This window comes from Xiphophorus couchianus, chromosome 11, assembly GCF_001444195.1.
Source record: "Xiphophorus couchianus chromosome 11, X_couchianus-1.0, whole genome shotgun sequence".
In the NCBI taxonomy this organism is placed as follows: domain Eukaryota; kingdom Metazoa; phylum Chordata; class Actinopteri; order Cyprinodontiformes; family Poeciliidae; genus Xiphophorus; species Xiphophorus couchianus.
In genome coordinates this window covers 5,434,500-5,459,946 of record NC_040238.1, presented here as the reverse complement: position 1 = coordinate 5,459,946, position 25,447 = coordinate 5,434,500, and the positions used below count along the sequence as shown (strand labels likewise).

The following is a 25,447-nucleotide window of genomic DNA, read 5'->3' as shown; positions in this document are numbered from 1 at the left end:
ACTCCATGGAAAGAAAAAAAATAGATAAGTTTGTGGTTGCTTAAACCTTCTGCAGTCATGACTCAGCCACACGCGGGGGAAATCAGAAAACAAACGTTAACACCCAGCCGCTCGCAGAGCATCGACTCAGCAAAGCAGCTCTTCAGCGGCCAGCGGGGCGTCTGATCCGCTCCACTGATGAAGAGGAAAACGAAACTCCAACAACAGAAATCATTTTTTAATCTTCCTCTCACAATTAAATCAGCAACAAACGGTCAGCTGAGAAAGTCATCCACTAATCAAGCGGCTCGTTAAGAACGACTCAACCAGGACGGCTCCGGTCTGATTACTGGTTTCCATTAACACACGGGTGTCCAAAGTGTGGCTCTGGGGCCATCTGGGGCCCTGGGACTGATTTTTTTTTTTTATTTCTCAACAGCAAATCAAAAATGAAACAAATTTGGAGACATTTAATTTGTAATCAGGATTAAAATTGGAGAATTAATTTTCTTTCTACAATGATCCCAATACACCATTGTAAAAATCCCTTTCAGGTTTTGGACATCAGGATACGTTATTTAGTTTTAGGTTGGGGTTTTTTGGCCCAACAGTACTTCTGAGTCAACAATTTTGGCATAAGGTTTGGACACGGCTGCATGCAGATGAACCCAGATGAACCCTGGGAACTCGGTTCTCTTTTGTCCAGCAGTCGGTTCATTAAACCCTTTTCCCAATAAAACAGATCAGAACCTATTTATCACTGTAACGTGTCATTATTTCTGGGACCAAACAGACACAGACCCAGTCTGGCTCCTCAGGCTGTACTTAAGAAGTAGATTTGGTCGGTTTGCTGCCCGGCCAGCCAGGAGTAACCGAACCGGCTTGTGGTGGGAGAGACACCCACTGACCCTCACTGCAGCGCGGAGACGAGCTCCTGCGGGCAAACTTGGCTTTTATAGTAACAAAATCCATCAGAAAGTCAGTCAGAGTTTCATCCAAGTCTGGTTAGAAAGCCGTCAGTTCAAGACGAAATGAAATCCTTATTCAGCAGTTTATCTGCTGCAGCTGATATTCAGACCAAATATTCACAAACTCAGGAGATTATCTCATATATTAGCTTAGCAACAAGTAAATAATTTATATCTTTGTAACTTTGTTGTAAATTTGAATTTGTAAACACTAAAAACTATTGTTCACTGGAATCGTTGAACTCCAGCAGCTGTCAGGATTTATTTACATTATGGCACATAAGTTTGGCTCATTCCTCATTTCTTTACAGTATTTTTCCTTCCAAGGAGACACACTTTCTTTCAGTCTATTAAATTAGACTCAGCCAGCAGCTCTCCAGACATTTGAAGGACTTTCAGATTCTCTTCGTGCTTTTGTTAGTTTTTCATTGGTTTCCAGTTCAATGGCCTTTTCCAGTGAATACTTTATCTGCAAAGCATAAAAAGCTCCTAAACCAAAGCAAAGATACCAATAGTTTTATCTGAAATGTTGTTAAATACAGCAGGAAAGTTGCTGATTTGTTAACAGTGGGGTTATTGTTGTTAACTCCAAACGTCTGGACCTGACCCGATGGGCCGGTGTGTCGCTCTAACCTCACTGCAGAGGACAGCGGCTGATTTTAGACCTTAGCTGAGGTAGAAAAGATCGGCTTCACATGGACGCATCAGTCCATCATCGATCTCCCAAAATTAAAGAAATCAGCGCAGATAAACAAGGATACTCTTAATTTTTACCACCAACAAGTTGATTAATGAGGATCTATTCGCTGACTGATCTGCTTTCTGCTGATGCATCTTTAAGTTTAACGTCAGGTCTTTTATATTTCCTAAGCATCACTTTAGGCATTGTTTCATAAATGATGTAAGATGAGAAAGTAAAAAATCAAGCATCCAAATCTAAAGACATCGTCCACAAATCCTCAACAACTTCAGAAGCTACTTTGAAACTTTTCCCTGAAAGTAAATAAATGGAAAAAGCTGTGCTGCTTTTCCATAATTAAAAGTCTGCAAACATTTTATGTTTTTGAAAGCAACTGACTTTATCCTGTCCCCACATTTTAGCCACCTGCTAACTCAATAACCAAAACCAAACAGCCGCTGTTGTGGCTCGGGTAAAGAAGCGCCGAACGCCGAGCATTTATCCGAACCATCTGCTCCTCCACATATTTACAGTATTCAGTCTGCAGGTCATCCATCCAGGCAGCAAATCCCAGAGCAACACACAGCACACATATGTACAAAACAGACTGTTGGATGTTTGTTCATCCATCTAACTGCTGGTAGACATGAATCCAGAGTGTCAGAATATAAACAAGCGTGTGTGTGTGTGTGTGTGTGTGTGTGTGGGCGTGGGTGTGTGTTTGTGTGGAAACTATTAGCTGATGTGCACTCATCGACCCCATGCATGATGACGCTGATGAAGCTACTCTTAGTCACTTTATTAGCTGTTTTGGAAAGATTAGAGGGAAGCGCTGGGACTGTTCCAGATGCTGCAGAGGCCATTATTTTTGAAACATGCACGCGCTCGGACGCAGCGGGCGAACATGCAGCCAGCGTTCAGTGAGGATTCACGGTGAAGGCAGCAGCTGGCGCAGGCGGTTCAGAGTCCTGAGGGACTTTTCAGGCGTCCATTTTTTCCTGAATGTTTCTGTTTTTTATGCTTGTGACTAGTGAACGTGAATCAGTGCTTCTGTCATGACCTTTAGCTGCACATTTTTCTTCATCAGTTACACTGGAAAGGGGAAAAAACAAATGTCATATTTGTTCTAGGTGTTGTTAATTGCCTTTGTTTCAGACAGGAAGAGTTTCTGAGTCATTTCTCCAAGGAAGAAACTGAATAGTTTGTACTTATCCCAATAACTGACATGGTTTGGCTTTCTGTCAACAAATTCTCAGTACAAATACAAAATTGTTGTTATTAAGCCGTAGAATAGAAATGGATTTACAAAGAATCATCAATAGCTTTGCTGGCTAACATTGTGTAGAAATCAGATCCACAGCAGACACAGTGTGAACGTTTACATGGACACAAGTAATCAGAAAAAACGGCCCAATTAGAATATTCTGATTGGATTCAGTTTGATTCTTTCGATCGTTTTATTCTGATTTCTCCCAACTGACCCGACTGAGAATATGGAACAAAGTTTTGGTCTGCGGGGATTTGACGTTTCCAAATCTCCCAGAACTGGACCAACTACCTAAGCATGGTGGTGGCTGCATCATGCTGAGGTTCTGTTCCATTAAAAGCTCTTGTGCTTTGAACAATGTTGCCTCTGGTGACGTAAAACTATCTGAAACTTGGACGGTTTGTTGTTCCGAAAGGAAAATTATCCCAAAACAAAACCAGGCTAATATCAAGACAACTCTTTTAAAATGCTTAAAAACAAAGTGCAATCAGTTCCAGGCAGCTCCTCCACTGCTAATAGGAAATGAACTGCATCCTTAAAATGAATGTGAGATTCCTGTAGATGGTAAACTGAACAGAAAACCTATAAAACCAATTCAAGTCACGGAATAAGAAAAGCACTGGGGGAGAAAAACTGCCAGAGATTCTCCAAATGTCAAGGTTTTCTTCTTCAATTTTAAATATAGCTGAAGCTTCGCAATGCATGACATTTAGACAATCCTCCACCTTCACTATCCTGCAATTTTCCATTTTTCAAGCTCTATCTATCTTACTTCCCCAGGCTCTGTTTATTCTGTGAGTCGCTGAGTTATTAGGAGCTTATTAACTCTACAACCCGGTGAAAGTCTGTGTCGCACTAAGAGGCAGAAACAAACAAAAAGAAACCGTTTAATCAGTCACAAGTCCTGGATTTACATTGTGCCAGCATCTCCTGTTCCGTCTGAACGCTCCAGTCAGGCTGTGACCGAACCAACACCTGAATCCAAACCTTCACACAAACACTTCTTCTTCTCTGTTTCCACCTGAATCACTGCGACTGGAAGATCCAAAAACCATCCAGAGTTAACGTCGAAGACTAACTATACAAACAACCGACAGCTTCACTGGTTGGTCCTGAAAACAGGCCGGCTGGTAGTTTAGTTATTTCTCTTGCAGCAGGTAGGTGTTGGCGTCCATAACCAGCAACAGTATAAATAAAGCAGCTAATTAAGTTATGATGGTCTAGTGATCATCAAGTGTGAAAAATGAGTTCAAACGGAAACTTCACACCAAAATGTATCTACCGTCTTTCTGCTAAAGCACTTTGTGTGTTTCAGTTCACACAACTTTAGTTCTTCAAGTTTTGACTCGTAAAAAAGTTTTTTAGATACAGAAACTTAAACTGCAAGATACGTAACAGCTGGATGAGAGATTAAAGGTTCATTCACAGCCGTCCTGTTCAGTCTGTCTAGTCTGAAAAATGTTTCAGGTTTTAGTCACAGCAGGTTCTCTCCTGCTCAGCATGGTCACACGCAGCCCGTCTCCCCTCAGTCATTATTTCACAGACAGCTTTGCTAAAGCTAGCATCCTTTCTTTGTGACGCTAACCCCCCTGAACTCAGGCTCCCAGACAGTTCACCCAAATGTTTTGCATACCACACATGCCTTTCAGAACCAAGTTCTGCATCAGATCCCAGCTGCCAGAACACTGACCCTAACATATCACTGGTGTTGACCACAAAATCCATCTGATTATCTTGTGATTTCAGCCTGCTGGGAGTTTCACCTCATGAACATCATTCACTTCACTGCACTACAGTAAAAATACATTATTTTATTTACTGTATTTTAACCACTTTATTCTTTCTTTCCATGTGCAAAACCAAGCCAGCTCCGACCGAAGTCTGACTACACATTCAGCAGCTCTGCCAGGGGCTGAAATGGAGAAATGTATAATAAAACCCCAAGATAGATTCCATTCATTTTAAGAAAAAGGGCACATCTTCTCATGCATGTATGTAATTATTTCCATCTCTGCTTCAGAGTTGTCCCTGGAGACAGAAGCTGTCGAATCACTGGCGCAGTCCTGTTCAGTGTTATGCAACAGCTAATTATTTTCACTCAGCCCCCACAAAAACCAAGATCCTGAGGAAGACAGAAAGGAGGAAAGGTGCAGGTGGAGAGTAAGTGATAACACGGACAAGAGAGGAGGAGGAGAGACGAGGAAGAGCAACGGGAAGCCAGTGGGGAGAGGAGAGATTATAAATGGAGATGAAGGGCAGGGTGTAGGAAAGGGTAAGAAAACAGGAACAGTGAAGGGCAAAGAGGCAGCAGAGAATCTCATCTTCTCTCAATGAATCATGCAGGAAAAAGTAAAACAGCGTTTCACATTCAAAGCTTCTCGATAACCAAGATATGGAACCAAATATGAAGAAATTTGAACGATTGTGTCAAAGACAGACGGAGCCCGGAGCCCTTTTCCTCTTCCTCAATTTTTAGAGATTATGTCATTACTCAAAAAAAATAGAAACGAGAAATGTGTCAGCGCCTCCAGCACAACTAAAATGAGGAAAGAGGGATGAAGAGGTGGAGGAGAGGAAGAACAGGATGAGATGTACAAAGAACTGCTCAGCCGCCTTACATTTCTACAGCTTATGAATACATGGATTTCAGTAAATTATGTGTCTTTAAGCATCTAAGGATGTTTTCACACCTCAGAGTCCAGTAGAATCAGTTTGATTAGAAACCAAAACGGAAACATTTGTGCCACGTGATTCTTTTTCTCTCTGCTCTTTGAGCAACCTGTTCCCCTCCTGGCCTGTGGGGGCGCTGCACCAAGAACCACTGAAGGAAACCACACAAAAACCTCTGAAGACGCTGAGAGCAACTTCCTTCTTCACCAGATGGAAACAAGATGGAGGCGTCAGATTTTAGTGTTGGAGGATTTCTCTTTAGTCTCTGGCTGAAGACCAGGAGCCATTTCTGCTGCTAGCGCTAGGCTAGCATGTTAGCTTTGGTTGTTTTTACCCAGAATGCTCTGCGCTGTAGTCCACTTCCTGCTTTTGGAGCGGTCTCTGGTCCGCTTGGCGTTCACATTCAAACCGAACCAGAGTTCACTTCAACTGAACCCAGATCGAGGTTTGGAGGACCAGAGGTCAGAGGTCAGAGGTCAGTTAGCGTTCACACCACACCAAACGAACCGGGCGTATTTGAATGAACCCTAAGATTGAAACAGTTTCAGTCCAAGTTTTTGAAAATGTCAAAAAAATTCCTCGCCATGGAGTTATCCTGTACCTTAGCACCAAAACTCGAAACAACTCCCGTTGATCTCATGTTACGCTATGCAAGAGCTCAGTCTGCACCGGTAAAGATTTATTCCTCTTGGAAAGTCAGAGGAGCTGCATCCTAACTCCAGATGTAGGAGTGTTAACCTTTCAACCCCAGATGGTCAGGCTATCGAATGGTATTATGGCAGAAGGATTTTAACTTTAGCAATCTAAACTTTACGCTCTTAATTTCAAAATAAAAACTCCGACATAAGGACCCAAAGACGAAAAACATAATCAGGTGATGGGTGGATTTTCTACGAATAATTTGGAGTTTTACTCAACATAAATAATAACAGGTGAATCAGAGAATACTGAACCACAAACAGGCGGCGGTCCAGTGTACCAATATTTCTCCAAACTTTGTTTCTATTCTCATCCAAACCTGTAAGACACTAAAACCATATTCCATATTTATTCCTCTGGTCCACATGGTGGAACAACATGGCAGCAATTTAAGCAAAACAGATGGTTCCTGGAAGAAAAATATTTATTCAACATCTTGTATTTTATTATACCTTAAATAAAATAGACACTGTTGATAGCAGCCTATCACAAAAAACTATTTATCTTGACCAGTTTGATTTAGTTGAATTCATGAGGAAAACATGAATAAAACGGTTTAATGAGCAATTAGCTGATCATTTTTCACACAACAGATGATCATCCAGAGAGGTTTTCTCAAACTAATCCCTAAATTAATTCATTTTAAGTATTTGTAATCTGCAGTAAACATTTCTGTTTTGTTTTCAATTTATCCACCTACTGATTTCAGACAAAGATTATAAAAATAAATACCAAAACAAGACAAGAACAACCTGTAGAAATAAAAATAAAGTCTTGCTGTCCAGAAACAAATTTAAAAACAAATGTGTTTGTATTTGCTCAGTAGATTAGTAATGATTTAATAAACAGAGGAGGAAAAACTAACTGTGTTTGTCAGGATGACCAGAGAATTAAAATAAAAAAGGAACCGAGACGAAGGAAGAGTTCAGTCACACCTTCACTCCATCACTGCTTCATCTCCCTTCATCATTTTACCACATCAGAAATCAGATCAGATCCATTTCATGCTTTTCTCTACCAGGTTCTGTAAATCTGCTGCAGATTCACAACTAACTTATTTCACTTCAAACATTTTCCTCATCTTATATCTGAAATAATCTGCAAGTGGAACTGGAACTTTTTTTTATTGAAATCAGGAAATTAAAACTTAATACCAACTCCTGTTCGTTAATGAAAAGTTATTTGTAACTAACAACATTTAGTGTTAAGCCTGTAGAAATAAGCAGTAAATCAATTAATCGCATGATGATTTAAAACAAACTCAATCATTTCCATTGAGCGTGATTTATCGTTTCTCTTTCAACCAAAAACTGGATGATAAAAGTCTTCAGTTTTGTGCTTTATCTTTTTAAGGATAATTTTGTTTTTAGAGATTTCATAATTCATTTGTTGTTTTGTTTATTTATTTAGGATATTTAAGATGTATTCCAGTTCAAGAGTTAAATGCTCATTAGATGTTTATTGATCGTTGAGATTGTGTTCTTGCATTATTATCATGCCATCATTATCATTATATTATTTGAAAATGGTCTCAAAACAATATTATCGTTTATCGCAGTACATCGCCCAGCAATATTTGCTACCGCGACAGACCTATTCATGAATGGCACAAATCATTCTTAAAAGGAAAAAACAAGCATCTAAAATGGTTTAAAAACGTTAAAATTCAGTAAAATCACAGTTGCTTTTGCACCTGGAGAAACTCTGTCACATTTTTAACCCACAGAGAAAAACCAACTCAAACTGCCTGCAGCAGATAAACTGTAAGTGCCATGAAATCTGCTCAGTAGAAAAGGTTTTACAGATGCTGCTATAATCCATCGCTGCAAGTCTTCAGACGGTAAAAATAATGAAACTTTCAGCTGAATCTCTCTGGGAAATTCATTAGGTATTCTGTCTTCCCAGAGCTCTGAATCTGAGTGTGTGGCCTCTCGGTGCTACAAGCATTACCGGCTAGTCTGAGCATTTTCATTAGTTCCTCGAATGCCAGAAAGAAACCACATGGGTATGTGGAGCAGCTGCTGGGAGATCTGGAGGGTCTGCCTTCCTCTGCCAAGCGGTTGGCACATCTGCCAGCCACCTTAACATCTGCATCTGCCTGATTCACGGCGTGTGTGAATCCAAACCTGCTTCCCCTCATGTACCAATCATAATATTACAAGTTGTGATTCTGATCAGCAGCATTTATGGTGTTTGGTAATTCCACCCGAGCGAGTAAATCAGACAAAGGAAGCTGGTTTTAAACTCGCTGGAGTTCTAGAAATAAGGCTTAAAGAGGAAGTGGGACTAAAGGTGCATTCACACCAATCCAACTCCAGTCCGTTTGTCTAGAAAATCTGGTTTGGTGAGGTGAAAACGCTAAACGACCTCTGACCTCTGACCTCTGGTCCGCCAAACCTCGGTCTGGTTCAGTTTGAATGTGAACGCCAAGCGGACCAGAGACCGCTCCAAAAGCAGGAAGTGGACTACAGCGCAGGGCATTCTGGGTAAATACAACCAAAGCTAACATGCTAGCCTAGTGCTAGCAGCAGAAATGGTTCCTGGTCTTCAGCCAAAGACTAAAGAGAAATCCTCCAACACTAAAATCTGACGCCTCCATCTTGTTTCCATCTGGTGAAGAAGGAAGTTGCTCTCAGTGTCTTCAGAGGTTTTTGTGTGGTTTCCTTCAGTGGTTCTTGGTGCAGCGCCCCCACAGGCCAGGAGGGGAACAGGCTGCTCACATGGTTTGGTTGGTTTAAAGCTTTTAGGTCAATAACCCAACAACGTGAAGCCCTCTAAACCAGGGGTGTCCAAACGTTTTGCAAAGAGGGCCAGATTTGATAAAGTGAAGATGCCCGGGGGCCAATAGTTTGTTCGGACATTTTTTAACTACAAAAGTTTCATGCAAATACACACTGTTATAAAACAATTTTCATTGTCACAATTATCTTTATTTTTCAAATGACAAAAAAAACAAATAGAAGCCACTCAGGCAAATGAGAACAACTCTAAAAACCCAAATTCTGCCTTTCTTTCATATCTGGAGAGTCAGATAACATTGAACAAACTGTATGAAATATCTTAAATTTACATGAGTTTAAAAATATCTTTGCCTCAAGAACATTTTAAACAGGAGTTATAAGTAATGCAAAGTTGTCTGTTATTATTAAATCTTAAAACGAGTGAATTTTGCTCGTCATTTACAATATCTTTCAGAAAGTAATAGTTTGTCACATCTACAGGTTCATAACCAAATCTTACTCAAGAGTTTCATAAAAATAAGTGCCATAAATCCAAGTGCATAAATGTTCTTTTGGCTCTTCACTGCTGATAGTGACAGACGTTACCGTTCAAAATACTCAGTTTCATGTCCTCAACTCTCAGTGCCACACTGTTACTGCCAGGCAAACATTTTTCTCAAATTCTTGCTTCTTCTCAGGGCAAAATGTTCTCCACCATTTTCATAACACAGTCTTTGATAAATGTACCTTCAGTAGAAGGTTTGCCATGTTTAGCTATTAACATTAACTTCGTAGCTTGCTTTGGTGGTATTTCCTTTTGACTCACAGGCCCGCGTGAAGAATCGCTGTTGTGATGCCAGTGCAGCTTGGAGCTGCTTCACTTTTTCAGCACGGTCACTTCCTGTTAGCTTGTTGTATGTGTTAGCATGTTTAGTCTGGTAGTGTCCTTTTACGTTGAAATCCTTAAACAAGGCAACCGTCTCATTACAAATTAGACAAGCACAATTGGCTTGATTTTCAGTGAAGAAGTATTATAATTCCCATCTCTCTTGAAAGCGGCGGCCCTCACTGTTAACTTGTTTTCTTTGCAGTGGCCATGGCAGAAATGAGTGGAGAGCGGTTCGCTGCACGGAGGCAGAGACTGATAGTATTAAAGTGGTGCTGCCACCATTTGGTGAAAGGAGGAATTACAGTTTCAAGTTTTATGATTTATTTATTCTGTTTGACAGTGCAGGCGGGCCATAAATAATACATTATAAGACCGAAGCTGCGGGCGGTATGAAATCTGGCCGCGGGCCGTGATTGGCCCCCGGGCCGGACTTTGGACATGCCTGCTCTAAACGTTCTGGTCTTGATAAAATCCTACCTGACCACGGGTTCTGGGATGGCCTCCAGGTTGGCTGGGACCTGAACCCCCTTCTCCCACTCCTGTCTCCACGGGTCGGACAGAACATAGAAGTCGTCTGGGCCGAGCTGGGCCGAGTCCGGCAGCTTCATGGCCGTGATGAAGTCTGTCCGAAACACCTGGAGGGAGAGACGGGGAAATGTTAACTGACGTAAAAAAACACAAATCCACGAGCAGAAAAGTTTTTACAGCGCCCGTTTTACCCTGGTGATGACATTAAATCACTTTTTTACTTTCGGTAATGAGCAGGACAGGAGAAAACTCAAAGATTTCTTAGTTCGTAATCAAACATTTGGACATGTTTAACTTTGAAATACCCCTAAAAATAATTTATTTTAACCAAAACAACCAACTATTGCAATTCCTGTTGAATTCTGTCCTCTGATAAAGTCCAGACTTTCCATATAGAGCTTGGAAATGATGCAGATTTTCCCTTAAACAGCTTCATATCTCCAGAAGAAATCCATCTGGATCAGTTTTTATTTTCCATTTGAAATAAAATCAACAAAAACTGTGTACAGCGTAACTGTAAGCAGACAGAACTCTTCGTCTGGGTCCAAATGCAACAGTGAGTCCAACACAAACAGCCGAGCCGCATGTGAGAGCTGGAACGGTTCGTATGGAGCCTGAAGCCTCCTGACAGCTCAAACTTACACTTGATGCAGGCCTGAAGTGATGCATTTTATTCTGCTTCTCAATGTTACCTCCACGGAAAACAGCAACAAATAGTCAGTTTTTTAAATATCGTTCATAGTTCTGAAGTTTTACCAACATTTATATCCATATTTCACCTGTCCAGCATTATAAATACAAACTACAGACCAATGGGAAGATTTACACATGAGGTCACCACCAGTCACTGATGGCACTTTAAAGGTTACGTTTTAACAAATTTCATTTCTTGCACATTTTTATGTGTTTCTCACCTCCTTCTAAAAACAAACTAACTTAAAAAAAACACCTGGCAGTTTTTCTGGCAATAAGTTCATGTTTTTTGGTGACTGGAAAATTAGCTATTTTTAAAACGTCTCATTCAAGAGCCCCACCCGTTACCTAGCAACCAAAGCAGAGCTTCAGTCCCTTTGGTCAGCTGGTTTTCCTGCTGTATGCCCTGTACAATGGCTGCTGGAAACAAGAGTTTGTTGCCGACTCCATAATGACTGTTTCTAATAAATGAAACGTTGAAGTGAATCGATGAATATATAATAATGAATAAAACCATATTTGTTTTAGTATGCAATGATTAGTAACGAGAGTTGGTTGTGTTTTCTGTTAATTATGAGATAATACCAATAAATATGTGGTTATCTGCACCAATGGAGCAAAAAGAGACATACTGAGAGGGAAAAGGACGGAGGAGGAAGTATTAAAGGCAATCATTGCAGTAAAGTGTTGGCATTAACCTAAAAACCTTTAAAGGTCAACGCAAACAAAGCAGATGTAAATTCAGACGCATTTAAACCCTGCATGTAGGAGGTTTCCTGAAATAAAGCAGGTGTTTATGGGGCAGTGGCTGTTCTCACACACTGAGCCTCTTCGCTCCGACTGGGACCTGCAGCAGCGACACCATCAGCCATGAAGAGACGGGCATCTCACACACTCACACACTAAACACAAGCAGCAGCAACAACATGACTGAGGACTCTGTTTATCGGCTCCTCATTATCATTTTATTGGTTGTGCCTCTTCAAACTTTCCTCTGAATTTCTAACTTCAGGCCATCCACTTATCTTCAGTTTGATGTCGGATCAAGAAGGAGGAACAAATTAGACAAGATAGCAACAAGAAGGAGGTTCCAGTGTTACGAAGGTGATGATGCTTCCTGGTGCAGGTTAGGATAGATTGGCCTAAACAAAACATATTCATTACATTTTTTACATAACATCATTCCTACATAATCAATTCTGCCTGTTTTAGGGTCTCTGTCACCTTAAATCCAGATAAGCTGCCGCTGGCCACGCCCCCAACTCAACGTTTACACTCACATGAAAATGGCTGCAAACAGATGCACAATTATACAACAAGCATTAGTGGAGCCTCCTGCACAACCAACCAGAATGCAGCCAGTGGTTTCTGGATGGTGAGTTAACAACTAAACTCTTGTGTTTTCCAGCAGCCGTTGTACAGCAGGAAAACCTGCTCACCAAACGCTGGAGATCAGCTCGGGTTGCTAGGTAATTGGCTAGAGCTCTGATTGGGTTGCTAGGTGACAAGCAAAGCTTTGCTGTGGTTGCTAGGTAACGGTGTAACAATCAGGAAGTTTCTGTAACCGTTAACTTTTTGACAAGAAATGGCTAGATGCTGTTTTGGAAGCATTTGAGACCCAAAATGCTCTTAAAGATTTATTTATAACTATTATGCAATTACTTTTAATGAAAACAACTTCAGTTCTCATCATCTACAGAAAATACTCCCAACATGTCTCATTTTTACCCACTTTCTTTCCTCTGTAACATCATTTTCAGCAGTCGGTTGTTAGAGACGCGTTCAGTGATCAGAATAACAGCTTCTGTCCGTCCGGTGGTCGAAAAGTCACCAGTGGAGAAGTCAGTGATGATGATTTAAGTGCAGTAAGAAGTCAGATGAGTCACAGTGTATGAAAGACCTTAATGTTAAAAGCAGCATGGCTGCCTCTGCTGACGGCCAGGCCAACACAAACAAATAATAAACCCTGGCGAGAAGGGGTGTTTGTGTGTGTGTGTGACTGCGAGTGTGTGTTCAACTGCAGAACCTGTTCCAGCCGACAGTCCTGTCACTGATAGTGTTGCTGCTCCGCTGCAGGATTTTCTGTCTGAGTGCATGTTAGACGTAAAAGCGAGGCTGTAATAGATCTTTTCTTTCCCCTTCAGCAAAACAAGCAGAACAGATAGACTCGGGGCGACCGGCTCCTCCCTCATCTCTCGCTTTCTCTCTTTTCTCTATCCATCTTTATGCTGCTGCCTTCATATTTTGCTCTCCAGTGGAGAGAAAGAAAAGGAAATAAAGACTAGAGGAGACAGTAAGTGATGAGAAAACATAAAATCTAAAGTATATTAGGTAGTTAGGAAATAGATGGAGGGAAAAAACAATGGGGTAATGTGAAACAAGGAGAGCAGCGAAGGAAAAAAGAATGGGACGTCAGTATATCAGTTTTATTACTGTGTGTTTGTACAGGAATGGCTGCAGCTAATTAATGTCTAGGAAACTCTATTACAAGCTCCTGCAGTTTTATGTTCTGCCCTCTCCCAGCCTCCCCTGCACACCCTGTTCATCTTTTCCTAAATCATTTCTTACAGACAAAACACTTAGACGCCGTCCTCCCTCACTGACGGTGACAAGACAGGAGGTTGTGTTCAAATGAGTTTATTTTACACAATAATAGGTAAAAACAGAAACACTTTCCTCCACAAAACAAATCAAGGGAAAAAATCTGCCGGAGCTAATTTGATTTTTCTAACTTGTTTATCTTCTGCAGAGTGAGTTAACGTCTGTGTTCCACGCAAAGACCAAAACAAAGAAATACATTTGGCATCTTTATTGTCACCGAGGAACTGATGAGGAGTCGTGAGGCAACAAATGTCGTTTCTGGCTGCTTTCTGCTGGTGGACAGAGACTGTTGCGTAATGAGGCTGAGGGAACAATGGAAACTCTGTCAGTAATTACTTCAAAAGTGCATTTTGTTCTCCATCCATCACTTGATTTATCTGCAGCTTGAAACATTTTTCCACATCGATCAAACATAATAACTGCACTGCAGACGTGCAATTCAATTTTGCCATTTCCTTGCAGTCTTCCAAATTTTTACAAATTGCAAAAAGTGGATAAAAATGCCAAGTGGATTTTCCAAATCCAACAAAACATGGAAAGGAACAGCAAATTCCCTACAGAAAGTTTACTTAAGTATGTAAATATTTCATCTGTTTGTTGTTAAATCACTTGGTGTTTCATAATACTTGTTCCATTTTCACAGAAATATTAGCTTTCCAAAAATGTAGGGTTAGATCTAACATTGTTATCCTCCAATAAATTCACATTACTTTTCATAAGAGTCGTAGCAGCTTCTCAAAATCAAGAATAAAGAAGCAACCTTACATGCCTCGATCGGTGAACCAGCTCAGTTTAGTCCGACTGAATCCAACTTTAGTCCGGTTTGCTTGTGAAGGTGTGAATGCAAAATCAGAATGACGCAGGCAAAAAAGCAACATCTAAAAACGTCGGTCGCGGTTTGGTTGAAGTGAAGTCTGAACGCAAATATGAACAGCAAGCAGAACGAAGCAGGAAGTGGACTACAGCGCAGGGCATTCTGGGTAAATACAACCAAAGCTAACGTGCTAGCCTAGTGCTAGCAGCAGAAATGGCTCCTGGTCTTCAGCCAAAGACTAAAGAGAAATCCTCCAACACTAAAATCTGACGCCTCCATCTTGTTTCCATCTGGTGAAGAAGGAAGTTGCTCTCAGTGTCTTCAGAGGTTTTTGTGTGGTTTCCTTCAGTGGTTCTTGGTGCAGCGCCCCCACAGGCCAGGAGGGGAACAGGTTGGTTTGGGTCAGAACCACAGCAGCTGGAGGTGGAGCAGATGATGGAGTTCTGGTTCCTAATCAAACCGAGTCCAACTGACTATCATGAGGAAAACATCTTGTGCATCATTGTAGAAAATGCAGAAACAAAACATAAACTGAGTCTTAATTTATTTCATGTCATCTTTTTACTTTATTTTACACAATTTGCATATAATGTGAAGTAACATAAAACACTTTGCTTTCCGAAATGCTATTGATTCCCTCATGCACCATGGACACATTAAATAAATCTGCCATCTTCATGCTAACAAATAGTTATGAGTTTAATTTTACAACTCAACCTCCTGCACGAAAACATAACTGTGCTAACAGTTTTACTGAAATTAGCTCAAATTCATATTATTTTTATGACTTGGCTCTCCACAGTTCATCATTTTATTTCATTTTTAAGGTTGAGAAATCTGAGAACTGAAACGTTCCTTGCACAAATCTCACCTTGACCACTGCTGAACCCCTGACTCAGCTGGTTTTTAAGCTGCATGCGGCCGACTACCTGTCTCGTCTTATTACGTGGCCTGACTCGTATCGCTCAACATCTGCAAGGCAGTGATAAATTAGTACTCTCCACTTCCTCCTGCGCTGAGCAGAACAGAAACCACAGATGATGACAGCTGAAATCTGACATTTAAAACCAGGAAACATGCATCCAAGTAAAGATAGCACACACATACCAATGTATACACACACAGCAACAAAAGGAGACAAATACACACCGATGCAAGGAACTGAACTGAATTAAACACACACACAGAGAAAGAAATGTAAGCATTTATATGTATACACAAGCAGAGACACACAACACAGGTCCACCCACTAAATAGACCTTATTAAGGTGCTGCTGAGTCAGTTTTCTTAAAGTGCAGCGATCGCACTTTAAATGCTTTCAAAGGCCAAAAGATAGCTCACAATAGTTTATCCTGAAAACAGGCTGGTTCATGTTTGGCTTTAAGAAGGATGAGAATCCTGACACAAAGAGAAAAGTGATGCGTATCTGTGACTTCCTGCTGTTATTCCTCTGCAGACGGTCCAGTTACAAGCATCATTTAAAATACAGCTAACAAAGAACAGGGGACAAAAACATCAAAGGAAAACGTTCTCAACTAAAGTTTTAGTCAGTTGGTTGGTTGTTGGTTGCCTTGTTTGGTCAGATGGTTGGTTGTTGGTTGCCTTGTTTGGTCAGATGGTTGGTTGTTGGTTGCCTTGTTTGGTCAGATGGTTGGTTGCCTCGTTTGGCCAGTTGGTTGGTTGTTGGTTGCCTCGTTTGGTCAGTTGGTTGGTTGTTGGTTGCCTCGTTTGGTCAGATGATTGGTTGTTGGTTGCCTTGTTTGGTCAGATGGTTGGTTGTTGGTTGCCTCGTTTGGTCAGATGATTGGTTGTTGGTTGCCTCGTTTGGTCAGATGATTGGTTGTTGGTTGCCTTGTTTGGTCAGATGGTTGGTTGTTGGTTGCCTCGTTTGGGCAGTTGGTTGGTTGCCTCGTTTGGTCAGATGATTGGTTGTTGGTTGCCTCGTTTGGTCAGATGATTGGTTGTTGGTTGCCTCGTTTGGTCAGATGATTGGTTGTTGGTTGCCTCGTTTGGTCAGATGGTTGGTTGTTGGTTGCCTCGTTTGGTCAGATGGTTGGTTGTTGGTTGCCTCGTTTGGGCAGATGGTTGGTTGTTGGTTGCCTCGTTTGGGCAGATGGTTGGTTGTTGGTTGCCTCGTTTGGGCAGATGGTTGGTTGCCTTGTTTGGTCAGATGGTTGGTTGTTGGTTGCCTCGTTTGGTTAGTTGGTTGGTTGTTGGTTGCCTTGTTTGGTCAGTTGGTTGGTTGTTGGTTGCCTTGTTTGGTCAGTTGGTTGGTTGTTGGTTGCCTCGTTTGGCCAGTTGGTTGGTTGTTGGTTGCCTCGTTTGGTCAGTTGGTTGGTTGTTGGTTGCCTCGTTTGGGCAGTTGGTTGCCTCGTTTGGTCAGTTGGTTGGTTGTTGTTGCCTCGTTTGGTCAGATGGTTGGTTGTTGGTTGCCTTGTTTGGTCAGTTGGTTGGTTGTTGGTTGCCTCGTTTGGCCAGTTGGTTGGTTGTTGGTTGCCTCGTTTGGTCAGTTGGTTGGTTGTTGGTTGCCTCGTTTGGGCAGTTGGTTGCCTCGTTTGGTCAGTTGATTGGTTGTTGTTGCCTCGTTTGGTCAGATGGTTGGTTGTTGGTTGCCTCATTTGGTCAGTTGGTTGGTTGTTGGTTGCCTCGTTTGGTCAGTTGGTTGGTTGTTGGTTGCCTCGTTTGGTCAGATGGTTGGTTGTTGGTTGCCTCGTTTGGTCAGTTGGTTGGTTGTTGGTTGCCTCGTTTGGTCAGTTGGTTGGTTGTTGGTTGCCTTGTTTGGTCAGATGGTTGGTTGTTGGTTGCCTCGTTTGGCCAGTTGGTTGGTTGTTGGTTGCCTCGTTTGGTCAGTTGGTTGGTTGTTGGTTGCCTCGTTTGGGCAGTTGGTTGCCTCGTTTGGTCAGATGGTTGGTTGTTGGTTGCCTCGTTTGGTCAGATGGTTGGTTGTTGGTTGCCTCGTTTGGTCAGTTGGTTGGTTGTTGTTGCCTCGTTTGGTCAGTTGGTTGGTTGTTGGTTGCCTCGTTTGGTCAGTTGGTTGGTTGTTGGTTGCCTCGTTTGGTCAGATGGTTGGTTGTTGGTTGCCTCGTTTGGTCAGATGGTTGGTTGTTGGTTGCCTCGTTTGGTCAGATGGTTGGTTGTTGGTTGCCTCGTTTGGTCAGATGGTTGGTTGCCTTGTTTGGTCAGATGGTTGGTTGTTGGTTGCCTCGTTTGGTTAGTTGGTTGGTTGTTGGTTGCCTTGTTTGGTCAGATGGTTGGTTGTTGGTTGCCTCGTTTGGTCAGTTGGTTGGTTGTTGGTTGCCTCGTTTGGTCAGTTGGTTGGTTGTTGGTTGCCTCGTTTGGTCAGTTGGTTGGTTGTTGGTTGCCTCGTTTGGTCAGATGGTTGGTTGTTGGTTGCCTCGTTTGGTCAGTTGGTTGGTTGTTGGTTGCCTCGTTTGGTCAGATGGTTGGTTGTTGGTTGCCTCGTTTGGTCAGATGGTTGGTTGTTGGTTGCCTCGTTTGGTCAGATGGTTGGTTGTTGGTTGCCTCGTTTGGTCAGTTGGTTGGTTGTTGGTTGCCTCGTTTGGTCAGTTGGTTGGTTGTTGGTTGCCTCGTTTGGTCAGTTGGTTGGTTGTTGGTTGCCTCGTTTGGTCAGTTGGTTGGTTGTTGGTTGCCTCGTTTGGGCAGTTGGTTGCCTCGTTTGGTCAGTTGGTTGGTTGTTGTTGCCTCGTTTGGTCAGATGGTTGGTTGTTGGTTGCCTCGTTTGGTCAGTTGGTTGGTTGTTGGTTGCCTCGTTTGGTCAGTTGGTTGGTTGTTGGTTGCCTCGTTTGGTCAGTTGGTTGGTTGTTGGTTGCCTCGTTTGGTCAGTTGGTTGGTTGTTGGTTGCCTCGTTTGGTCAGTTGGTTGGTTGTTGGTTGCCTCGTTTGGTCAGTTGGTTGGTTGTTGTTGCCTCGTTTGGTCAGATGGTTGGTTGTTGGTTGCCTCGTTTGGTCAGTTGGTTGGTTGTTGGTTGCCTCGTTTGGTCAGTTGGTTGGTTGTTGGTTGCCTCGTTTGGTCAGTTGGTTGGTTGTTGGTTGCCTCGTTTCGTCAGTTGGTTGGTTGTTGGTTGCCTCGTTTGGTCAGTTGGTTGGTTGTTGGTTGCCTTGTTTGGTCAGTTGGTTGGTTGTTGGTTGCCTCATTTCGTCAGTTGGTTGGTTGTTGGTTGCCTCGTTTGGTCAGTTGGTTGGTTGTTGGTTGCCTCGTTTGGTCAGTTGGTTGGTTGTTGGTTGCCTCATTTCGTCAGTTGGTTCGTTGTTGGTTGCCTCGTTTGGTCAGTTGCTTGGTTGCCTCGTTTGGTCAGTTGGTTGGTTGTTGGTTGCCTCGTTTGGTCAGTTGGTTGGTTGTTGGTTGCCTCGTTTGGTCAGATGGTTGGTTGTTGGTTGCCTCGTTTGGTCAGTTGGTTGGTTGTTGGTTGCCTCGTTTCGTCAGTTGGTTGGTTGTTGGTTGCCTCGTTTGGTCAGTTGGTTGGTTGTTGGTTGCCTTGTTTGGTCAGTTGGTTGGTTGTTGGTTGCCTCATTTCGTCAGTTGGTTGGTTGTTGGTTGCCTCGTTTGGTCAGTTGGTTGGTTGTTGGTTGCCTCGTTTGGTCAGTTGGTTGGTTGTTGGTTGCCTCATTTCGTCAGTTGGTTCGTTGTTGGTTGCCTCGTTTGGTCAGTTGCTTGGTTGCCTTGTTTGGCCAAGTGCCTGGATCTCTCTGGTGAGGAGCAGGAGTTTGTCCGATGGTTAGTCGTCTCTTGCTGGTTTTCTGTTTCTGGGCTGAGTTCATGTGAAACATTTTGATCTTTTTGAGTGTTTTTCTATAAAGCATGTCGGATTGAGTCGTCTGGAAATGAAGGCATATGATTTTCTTCAAACTGTGAGCACACAGACCCAACTTACCTGTTTCTCAAGGTACAGCATTTTGGTCAATATATGTTATTTTAAATCTGAGTACCTGGAGCATTTTAGTTTTATGGACTGTAAGTAAGAATGAAACTGCACAAGTATACCTCCTGCCAAGAAGAGAAATCTGAGGCAAAAAGGGATCAAACTGTATAAATGGAGTGAGAAAGCACAATTAAAAGAAATTAGAATAGCAAAAGAGGAATTAAAGAAATGGAAGGGCAAGAAAAAGGAAAGATTTGTTTTCTCCTCTGGGCATCATGGCTACCTGGCTCTCAGTGCGTCATGGCAGATGTCAGCTCACAGAGAGAAGAGGATAATTTTAGCAGCCACATCACAGCACGGGCTGTAATGATTGGCTGCTTGGAAGGGCCACAGGACTCAGGAAGAAGTGTGTGCACATATGTGTGTGAGTGTTGAGTGGGTGATCATGAGTGAGAAAAAGACGAAGGAAAGAAAGGGCTTGATGAAGGAGAGAGGAAGGGCTGTGCCTGTGAGAGATCAGTGCATTAGTCCAGTGACTCAGAGATTTCAAACATGCACAAAGATGGGAATCCAACATCGCTCTCACTATGTAATGTATTCAGTAAATTATAGGCTTCAGCTTTCATTTTTTAAGTGCACATCCAATTCTGTGCAATTTAAAATTCTGAGGTGAGGGAGGTTTTAGTGTGGTTAACATACGAAAGGAGATTGGGAAGATTTCAATGAATTCTAGTTTTCTTCCCTTAAGAAGCATTTCTGCCATAAGTGTTCTGCTGAGGCGCAATTCAATTCAGGATAAGTTACATTTATACTGATTATAAAGCCTTAAGAAATAGAGGGGTTGACATTTGTTGATTGGCTGGTTGCCTCAGGCTGGTCAGCTGTTGAACAGAGAGGCTTAGTTGGTTAGTCAGCTGGTCTGTCGTCTATGGATGAGTGGGAGATGCTCGGTCAGAAACTTGTTGGACTGAGTGGGTTGTGGTCTTTGTACTTGTTTTTGGGTGAGTGGGTGACATGGTAGTCCACTCAGTTGGTTGACTTTGGATGTGTAGGGGATTTATCTGTCTGTTGCCTATTAGTCGGTTCTGATGATCATGCCATACTACATAAAGGTTGTAGTAACAAAAGCAGAAAAACTCAAATGTCTTGTTTGTTTTTTTTCTTATGCAAGTACATTTTTTACAAAGATTTTACTGTTTGACTGTCTTTGAAGAAATCATGTTTAGAGCTTTTTGTATTTATACAGCTGTGTGTAAAATGCTAATAATGATCAAGCTGAAAGTCCAGTCACAAAATGACAAATAGGAGCATCAAACAGCAGCAATGCTTTGGTCTGTGTTTTCTTCCTGTTCTTTTCAAAAGCAATTCTCTTCCATAAATTGACTTCTGGCTTTTTGACAGAGAGGATTTGGTTCAATTGACGCCTCTACAGGAATAAAACAGAAAGAATAAGATGGAAGAGAAAAGGACAGACGATGCAAAAGAGGAAGGAAATACATTCAGTGTTTCCTGATGGTCAACGGCTTTTACTTTGTACCATAACAGTTTCCTTTTTTCGGCCATTTTCACATATCACAAACTTTCACAACACAGAACAGAATGGCAATATTCTGTTATGAATAGTTCATAAATTTTCAAATGGGCTGAAATTTGGACCAGTACAGAAGTTTAATGTTTACTTACTCCACCACCTGCTTTATTCAGGAAACTTTCTTAAAGGAAACTTTCTAGCTGTTGGTTTGAGGTGAAGTTGAAAGATTGAGACATTATTTTAATTTATTAATCCACCTACTTTGTTCGATGCACCAAATACACCAGATAACTTCAGTTTAACAGCAGTTATCCAGTGGCGAAGATGAATGAACTTAGCATAGTTTCACCAGTTACCTAGCAACCGCAATGAAGCCAGCCCGTTACCTAGCAACCCCAGCTGATCTCCAGCATTTGATCAGCTGGTTTTCCCACTGTATGCGCTGTACAATGGCTGCTGGAAAATACAAGAGTTTTGTTGTCGACTCATCATCCAGAAACCACTTGCTGCATTCTGGTTGGTTGTGCAGGAGGCTAAACTAATGCTTTTCAAAGATGCACGGTTGGAAAGTTGTGCATGTGTTTGCAGCCATTTTCAGGTGTGAGCGTAAACGATGAGTTGGGGGCGTGGCCAGCAGCAGCTTGTTTGGATTTAAAGTGACAGAGGCACTAAAACAGCTCAGACTGTAATCTCATCATCTAAGAATAATTCAGTGTAACAAATATAATGAACGTGTTTTGTATAGACCATTGACCTATTTTAACCTTTTCAAGGAAACAGATCAGATATATTAATGTAAAACTTTTAAAGACTTTTTAAGGATGCACAAACATCTTGATCAGGAAATCGTTACGCTGGATGAAGCAAGCCAATTTCAAAGGTTTGCACCTTCAGACCCCGAATGGTTACTTACAAAGCTAAGGTCAAAAGGAAGCAAAAGGATTAAAACATCAGAACCACGACACTCCATTCCCCAGATACTTAAACAGCGCCCCCCGATGAGTGAACACTGATGTGTCAATCAGAAGCTGTTTTTCTGCTTCTCCCTATAAATGGCATCAGACATATTTCAGATGGCAGATTGTACAGATTGTTCTTTGTGCGATTGCTGCAGATCAGGCCCCCTGCAGAGCTCAGAGCACACAAGCCCGGAGGAACCTTTCGCTCGGTAACAAAACCAACCGTCTCCTGACGGATGAGAGGGAGGAAAGACACGCAAAAGTAAAAGTGGAGGCAGTCTGTGAGTTATTATGCAGCAACATCTCTCGCTGACATGAATCAGTCACATCAACACCCCTCACCAGCTTGACGCTTCTACTAATAAAGGACTTGATATGAATGTGAAAAAGATTTCCTGGTGCTCCTTCTAAAAAGTCCTTTCTCCCTCTTAGATCCGCAAAATGTCACATCTGTAGCTATTATCCTGTCTTCATATAGTTCTGAGCTCTGAAAAGATACAGAGCCTACAATTTGTGGCCCTCATTAGCTTGAGACGAGACAGCGAACAAGTCCTTTAGAGGTTTGTGTGAACGCGGCTCCTCATCGCACGGTGCTGGCCTGAATGATTCGCGGAGCGACTGCGGCGCTCCCCTTCCACGCCAAGGGCAGGCTGATTGCCAATGCGCCGCTCAAAGGTCACGCAATTAAGCTTTGTTCCTGCTTCAATGCGGCTGCCGCTGACTGACTGCGCTCAGTCTGAACAGATGTGATTTTTGGCCTCTATTGAGCTTTAAGAAATGTCACTGATTCAGGCTTACAATAAGGAATAAGTAAAAAAGAAACAGTAGCTGAAATTATCTGGTAACTTTGTTAAAACTTAGAAAGTAGTTAAATTTAGAAAAGGGTTCAATGATATCAGGAAAACATGCAATTGCACTTTGACTGGTGAAAATTGATGCTGATATTAGTTATAATTCACCCACATTTTTCCATGTCACTGTGGAGAGCTTCCTACGGTGGCCCCTGGGAGACACAGAGAATTTGTTTTCATTTGCGTTTTACGAGTCGCTTCACATCGAAAGTCTTTCCGCTACAATATGAGGTTTTTCCATGTATGTTAAGTTTTATGCATTTAGGACACAAATGCATCACAAACTTTTGTTCAAAATGCAAAAGTAAAACAAGTCAAACAAAATGCTTCCATCTCTTTCATTCCTAGATATAAACAGAAACTTTCCGTAAAAAGGAAAGAATGAAAACGTATTTTCAAACTATTTGGACGAATTCAGCTTTAATTTCACACAATAATAAAGTCATCAGACAGAATATATTCAAATGTACATCTTTTTGCTTAGTTTTTTATCAATTAATAAATAAATCAGTTGACGACTGATTGAATAACTGATTAATCTGATTAATCGTTTCAACCCTACATCTCATACAACCAAATATTAATTTGAATAAACATGTTAAACCATGAAGCAGAAGGACTGCATTTTATGAATATAATGGCTGCAAATTTCCAACTTGAACAACAAATTAGATCAAATGTTTCCTTGTCTTGACGTTAGCTCCAACTTTCAGTCGGTAGAGTCAGAATTTGACCAAAGCAGCATGAAAACATGGACTCGTCCCACCTACCAGGGTGACGCTTCATGCCTCAAATCATCTCAAACGTCCACATAATGAGTTGACTGTTCTCCAAACATCCCCATCCCACAGAGCGTCTCTGTTATGTGATGGAATGAGAGATTAGCGCCGCTGATGTGCAGCTGATAAATCTGCAGCAGCTGCACAAAGCCTCAGAGGAATATTTCCAATAACTTGTTGAACATGTGACGTAAATAATTAAAGCGGTTCTGAAGGGATTTACAGGAAAACAAAGGAACAGATGTCAAGAAAATTATATTTAAAAAAACAAAAATATGGTTAAAAAATGTGTATCAACGTACAAGACAAAGTCTTACCATATTTCCAAACAAACAAAAGTCTTTATTATGATCCAAAAACTTCAGAAAACAAACAAGTTGGAAGCAGGGCTGCATATTAAAATCAATTAATATGATTAATCAATTGTCAAAAAGTTCCACTAATTTAGTAATCAATTCATCATTAACTAAAAAACACCATTTGCTGAAAGAACAACTAAGCTGTAAATCCTGTAAATGTCAGCATTAAAAAAAAAAAATCAAAAACATGAATCAACAGTTCAGACCAGAACTGTGCTGAAGTCAAGCTGAGCGTTTTACAGGTCGATTCAAGTATTTTACAATCTTTGCTACAAATGATGATGAGTTTACTAAAGGAATATTGTTTTGCATTATTGGCAATAAAGCGTTTATTTTCTTAAATGAAAAATCTGCTGAATGTGGCAACAGTTTACCCGATTAATCAATTAATCGTTCAGGAAAATTGATTATTAAGATAATCGCTAGCTGCAGCTCTTCCCATATCTAGCCAGAGTTTCCCTCAGTGGATGATTAAAGCTGCATCATTTTAACTTCCTACCACTGACTTAGGAAACCCCAAACCACTCGGTGAACAGAGAGGAGCTTCACGTTTCCTCTGCAGCTCTCAAGTGAGTGGCAGTGAAATGAGAGAGCAGGAATGTGAAAAGAAACTTTCTCAATAAATAAACCTTAAAAACTGGGTCAGACAAGAAATACTGAAGGAGACTTAAGAGGCAGAAGCCAATTTCCCCCCACGGACTGCGATGCAAATATGGTTCTCCGTATGGCAGCTCAGGCAGAGGATCTGGTGAAATGGAGGTGGAGACGTGACCCAGTTTTACAGTCGTGTGGCTGAAACAATCAAAACAGCTACATGATTAATGCTGCGTCTGCACACACTGAAACCCGATTCAGTCGTCATGCTTAAAGAATCCGAATTCACCAAGACAGAAGAAGAAGAGGCAGGTCACGCCTGGCTGCTTCACGTAGGTCTGATCGATTAATCAAATTAATTGTGATTAATCGATTATTGAACAAACGTCTACTCATTTAGTAATCGATTAATCGTTAACTCTAATATAAAGACTCAAAAAAGAACATTTGCTGAAGGAAAAACAGAGCCAGAGCAATAATTACAACAAAAATGTACAAAAATATAAACATGTTGCATTTAACAAAAAAAAACAACTGTCAATATGTTCTACCCAAAACTCAGTTTTAGTTTAACCCCCTTAAAATTCTGTGGAAAAACATCATATCATCTTTTCCTATCCAATTGTTAATCATAAAATGAATCAACAGATCAATAATCCAGCAGAAAAGTCTGAGCTTTTCACATGTTGATGATTTTTTATGTACAAATGATTAATTGTTCTCTAAAGGAATGCTGTTATTGCATGTTAGGCAGTAAAATGTTCATTTTCTTTTTTTAAAAAGGAATTGAGTTATTTACATTTTTAATGTATTTCAAATATAAAAAAATGTAAATAGAAACGTGCAGAATGTGACATTTTTTTAATCCAATTAATTAATTAATCGCTAACTAAAATCGTCTTAATTTACAGGCAACCTCATAATGCTTCTTTAATATTTAACATTTACTCAGATTGCATTGTAATTGATTGTGTATAAAATTTTCCA

At 41.3% G+C, this 25,447-nt stretch overlaps 1 protein-coding gene across 3 annotated transcripts in view; it reads right to left on the bottom strand.

Annotated features, from left to right (window-relative positions):
- jade2 (jade family PHD finger 2) overlaps positions 1-25,447 on the bottom strand; it is a 155,614-nt gene that overhangs the window by 99,769 nt on the left and 30,398 nt on the right. For all 3 annotated transcript variants that reach the window (XR_003597285.1, XM_028031502.1, XM_028031503.1), the window contains exon 4: positions 10,349-10,506. Coding sequence is in view for 2 of the 3 variants with exons in the window: in XM_028031502.1 (XP_027887303.1) it covers positions 10,349-10,506 (158 nt within the window). In the remaining variant the exon portion in view is untranslated. The remainder of the gene's footprint in view (positions 1-10,348; positions 10,507-25,447) is intronic.